Source organism: Solanum pennellii, chromosome 1, assembly GCF_001406875.1.
Source record: "Solanum pennellii chromosome 1, SPENNV200".
Classification (NCBI taxonomy): Eukaryota; Viridiplantae; Streptophyta; class Magnoliopsida; order Solanales; family Solanaceae; genus Solanum; species Solanum pennellii.
Genome location: NC_028637.1, coordinates 2,142,732 through 2,147,559, shown reverse-complemented (window position 1 = coordinate 2,147,559; position 4,828 = coordinate 2,142,732). Strand labels below are relative to the sequence as shown.

The 4,828-nt window shown below is 37.0% G+C and overlaps 1 protein-coding gene across 3 annotated transcripts; it reads right to left on the bottom strand.

Annotated features, from left to right (window-relative positions):
• Positions 1–2,386: 2,386 nt before the first annotated feature.
• On the bottom strand, positions 2,387–4,820 carry LOC107015141 (transcription termination factor MTEF1, chloroplastic). 3 transcript variants are annotated; one of them, XM_015215360.2, is made up of 2 exons: positions 3,836–4,820; positions 2,387–2,853 (listed from the first exon to the last, which is right to left on the bottom strand). In XM_015215360.2, the coding sequence occupies exons 1-2, from the start codon at positions 4,739–4,741 to the stop codon at positions 2,800–2,802; spliced, it is 960 nt and encodes a 319-aa protein (XP_015070846.1). In that variant the 5' UTR covers positions 4,742–4,820; the 3' UTR covers positions 2,387–2,799. The 3 variants fall into 3 exon arrangements, with proteins under 3 accessions (XP_015070846.1, XP_027769872.1, XP_015070923.1); XM_027914071.1 differs by lacking the exon at positions 2,387–2,853 and adding an exon at positions 3,067–3,187; XM_015215437.2 differs by lacking the exon at positions 2,387–2,853 and adding an exon at positions 3,238–3,518.
• Positions 4,821–4,828: the final 8 nt, after the last annotated feature.

Here is a 4,828-nt window from a genome sequence, read left to right as displayed (position 1 = left end):
GGGGTGGGGGTGGGGGGGGTAGGGGGTAAGGGTTTCTCTGTGAAAGGCAAAAAGGAGAAAACGAGGGAAGGGAGGGAATTTTGGTTTTTGTATATATGTGGAGGGAAGAGAAAATGTTATGTTTTGTTTTTATTCATTTTGGTCCATATGAATACTTATTATTTGCAATTTGACCCTTCTATTGGTAAAAAAATACTTTTTTTTTGGGCAATAAAATGACGAAGGTCGAGAATTATGGTAGAAAGTTACATTTGAGGAACATGATTCTAGTAGGTAGAGGTGGACGTTCGCCGTTTGTCGTTCGGCTTTTTGGTTTGCAGTTTTGAAAAAGAGTGCAGTGAATACCAAATCAAACTAGTTCGATTCGGGTTTTTTTTTTAAATTTAAAATGATTTTTTTGATGAGAATGAAGAATTAATGAGGGTAAAATAGAAAAGGTGTGAGATATTTAAGAAAATTTAAAACTATGTTAAGTGATGATGTGTTTCGTCAATATGGAACAGTTATTGTACTTAAATATTATGTCACGCTGCTGCTCGAGGAAGACAAGGATGAACACGGACTCCTTACGTAACGTACATCGATAAAGTACGTTTGAATTCCTCCATGTTTCAATATTTATGCCCATCCTAATAATAGGAGCAACTTCTTTTGTTTGCAGTTTTGAAAAAGTGTGCACTGAATATCAAATCAAACTAGTTTGATTCAGTTCGTTTTTTTCAATTTGTTTTTAAAATGATTTTCTCAATGAGAATGAAGAATATAAAATGAGGGTAAAATAAAAAAAAGTGTGAGATATTTAAGAAATTTGAAAACTATGCTAAATGATGATGTGTCTCGTCAATATGGAACAGTTATTGTACTTAATTATTGTGTCACTCTGCTGCTCGAGGAGGACAAGGATGAAAACGGGTTTCTTACGTAACGTACATCGATAAAAATACGTTTAAATTCCTCTATTTTTCAATATTTATGCCCACCCTAATAGCAAGAGCAACTTTGCTACTCCCATCTTATCCTTATCACTACTATTAATCCTATATTTTTTTATAATCTTATTATTTTTGTTTTAGATACTTCTCTTTTTTGCATTTTTATTATCGTAGATTCTACCAAAAAATATTTTTCTTTAGTTGAGGGTTTATCCGAAATCTATCTACCTTACATGAAATGAGAGTAAAGTTTGCTTATAATTTATCCTCCATAATCCATATGTTGCACTTTTTAGATCACACTGAATATATTGTTGTTGTTTCGAAAATGGAAGCTATAATTCATCTCTTTCCAAATGATGCATCTCATTTTTTCGATGCTACGAAATTTTAAGATTTATTACAATTTTAAAGGAGGATAAAATCGTTTCATTTCGAATGACATGAAGGGTAGTGTTGGTGCTCGACACACACGAAACGATATTTTTGAAGAGTCCAAGCAACATAGCCCGAGTAGTATACACAGGCAGAAACCACAACATAGACAGTACAGCCTGTGAGATGATGAAGAGATAACCCAAAGAGTAGATCACTACATCCTGTTAAGTTTTATTTCATACTGCTAACGTAACGTAGAAAAAAGACAACTCGATGCACAAAGCATCCTGCATTCACGAAGGATCCGGGGAAGGGCTGGTATGATGCAGAATCAAGTTAAAATTTCACAGTAAGTAAGTCAGGAGATCACAATACTACTCTCCAGTACTCACCAATCACCAATCAAAGACGATAACGTTATTGCTACAGAGAAACCGGAGAGGATTATAATGCCAGTACTGAGAAAATCGTTAACTAAACAATAACAACAACATAACCAGTGGAATCCCACAAGAGGTCTGGGGAAGGTAAAATGTACGCAGACCTTACCATTACCTCGTGGAGGTAGAGAGGTTGTTTCCAAAGGACCCTCGAAAAATCTTTAACTAAAACAAACATTAATCACATTATGAATATCAGTAGACAAGTCCTAGGCCAAATATAGCATATGTCAAGGCACACTGAACATCAGGTTAATGTACTCTCCAAATTGTATGATCATATCACAACTTAAATCGACTATATGAAACAAGGACGGTATAATAAGCAATCGATGCATCAAAGTTCTAGCCTCTAGATGCTACAAATATTTAGAATGATCATTGATTCTTCAAGTTTCCTATGATGGTGCAACATTAGTAGGACCAAGAAGTATAGAAATCAATACGATTTTCAATACTGGTTCACCAAGTATACCAATAAATATCTATCAACTTGTTCGTCATCAACATAACCTCGTAGTTTTGTTATAGATATCTTACACTCAGCTAACTGAATCTGCTTCTCATAGATGTAGAAGGCCAAGACTAGAGGAAAATGTTTTTCTCCAATGACTAATATCAATGCAACTTTCTTCCTAATAGCAAAAGGATTTAATCAGAGAAATGTTGGAATGGCAAAATGATGAATTGCCCCGTTCTATTACATGGAAAAGTATATAAGATATCTACTTCACGATACTCGTGAGAAAGGGATGGATTGTAAGGGAAAGCAACACATTGTCCTAGCATCTTAACATCCTTACTCGCATTATCAGCGACTATTCCAAAATCTATCAAGGAATGTCATGCATCTCAATTCCGTGCTTATTGTGTTGCTAGTTTCTAAATGTACAATGGAATCAAATATCCAAATGGATACTCGCAGACATATAATACAGTTCACACACTGCTGCATACCAAGCAGAAACACAACAAACGAGCAAATTAATCAAACTGGAACACCATCAGCATACAAAAGCTCTCCCCCTTTTTACTTACCACATGGTCATTTAACTTGATTCTACGGTATAGTGATTAGCAGTCTGGACTTTGCATTCAGCAACCTGTGTTCGACTCATATTAGGAACGACTTTATCAATCAATACTTTACTTATCACATATTCAAGCAAGCCACATTAGGTACCGCAACTTCAATGCATACAAACTAGTTTTTACACGTGCAATGGCATCAAATATACAAATGGATACTCGCATACAGATAGTGCAGTACACACACTGCTGCATATTAGAAAGCAGAAACACAACAGAAAAGCAAATTTAATCAAACTGGAACATCATTGGCCATACAAAAAATCTCTCCCTTTTGCTTACTTACATAGTCAATAAACTTGACTCCACAGTATAGTGATTAGCACTCTGGACTTTGCATTCAACAACCTGTGTTCGACTCATATTAGGAACAACCTTATCAATCAACACTTTACTTATCACATATTCAAGCAAGCCACATTAGGTACCGCAACTTCAACGCATTCAAAAAAATCTAGTTTTTACATGTACAATGGCATCAAATATCCAAATGAATACTCGCAGACGGATAGTGAAGTACACACACTGCTGCATATTATTAGCAAGCAGAAACACCACAAACAAGCAAATTTAACCAAACTGGAATGCCATCAGCCATACACAAAATCGCCCCCTTTTGCTTACCACATAGTCAATAAACTTGACTCAACAGTATAGTCTGGACTCCACATTCAGCAACCTGTGTTCGACTTGTATTAGGAACGACCTTATCAATCAATACTTTACTTACCACATATTCAAGCAAGCAAATTAGTTACCGCAACTTAAATGCATCGAGACTAGCATATAACAATTACGTTTTGATCGCAAGCAAGTTGAGATCAGCTGTGAATCCTCACTTACCATGTAGGTAACAAGATTCTATAGCATCAGGAAACTAGTAATGATCATCAAAATATATTTTTTATAAACAAAATGGGGGCAATATGGTTCAAGTTCAATCTATGTTTACATTATATGATCAAAATTTGTACACCAAAAGGGAGATTGTCTCACCGGCATAGACGAGCTACAACAAACTTCCAACCTATCACGAAATCGCGATTCGTGGGACTTCAACATCACAGGCAATGACAAGCACACACCTTTCTCAACACACATCTTGTGCCTCGGCTTTATCCTATTCTCTAAACTAAACGAGAAATACTGAGGAAACACAATCAATTCCTTCAACTCCCTTCCCATTTCCACCACAAAGTAATCGAATTTCGGCTCCAAATTCTCCTCTATACTGTAACAAAACAATGAAGGAAACCTCCTAAACATCACTTTTGCATCTCTCCTCGAAAAGCCAATTCTCTGTAAGTAATCCAATCGAGGTATAAACTTAGTCTCCACTGAACAAGATAGCAAAGTCGCACATTTCGAAACATCTTCAATACCAATAGTACTCTGTAAGAAGTAAAGGGTCGGTCGGAGATTCTTTTCTACACACTTTGTGAGTAGCCGGGGTCGTCTACGGAGAACACCCGGAAGTTTTTCTCCGGTGACAAGAGCTTCCCGGAGTAAAAAAGTGACGGCGGGACGGAGGGTGGTCGAAATTCCGGCGGTTAAAATTTCTGGGCACATGTGTAAAACTCTCCGAACATCAAGTATGGTGAGATTAACAGAGTAAAGGAAGTCAATAACCGATTTGAGGTCAGATAAAGAGGAAGAGACAATAAGGGGTTGTGAAGAAAGGCAATGTAAAGAGTCTACACCAAGTGAATCCAAAAAAAGAAGCTTTTCTTGAAGATGGAAGTTTTGGGGTGTGGGTGTGGGTGGGGTAGTGGAGATGAGGGTGGGTGGTTTTGGGTGTTGAGGGTATGAAATAGTGGAGGATTTGAAGGATTTGGGAGGAGAAATGGAGGATTTAGGAAGTGAAAAAGAAGAAGAAGATGAAAAATGGAGAGTTTCTTGCATGGTGAGTTCACTCACATGGTGATTTTCTGGTTGTTTGAGATGAAAAAATGGAGGATTTTGGGGTGGGGTGGCGTGGGGGTGGGGGGT

Coding starts and splice junctions, on each gene's coding strand:
- LOC107015141 (XM_027914071.1), bottom strand. CDS start 4,741: ATGCAAGAAACTCTCCATTTTTCATCTTCTTCTTCTTTTTCACTTCCT. Junction 3,188..3,835: donor GTTGTAGCTCGTCTATGCCG/GTGAGACAATCT, acceptor AGTCGAACACAG/GTTGTTGAATGCAAAGTCCA.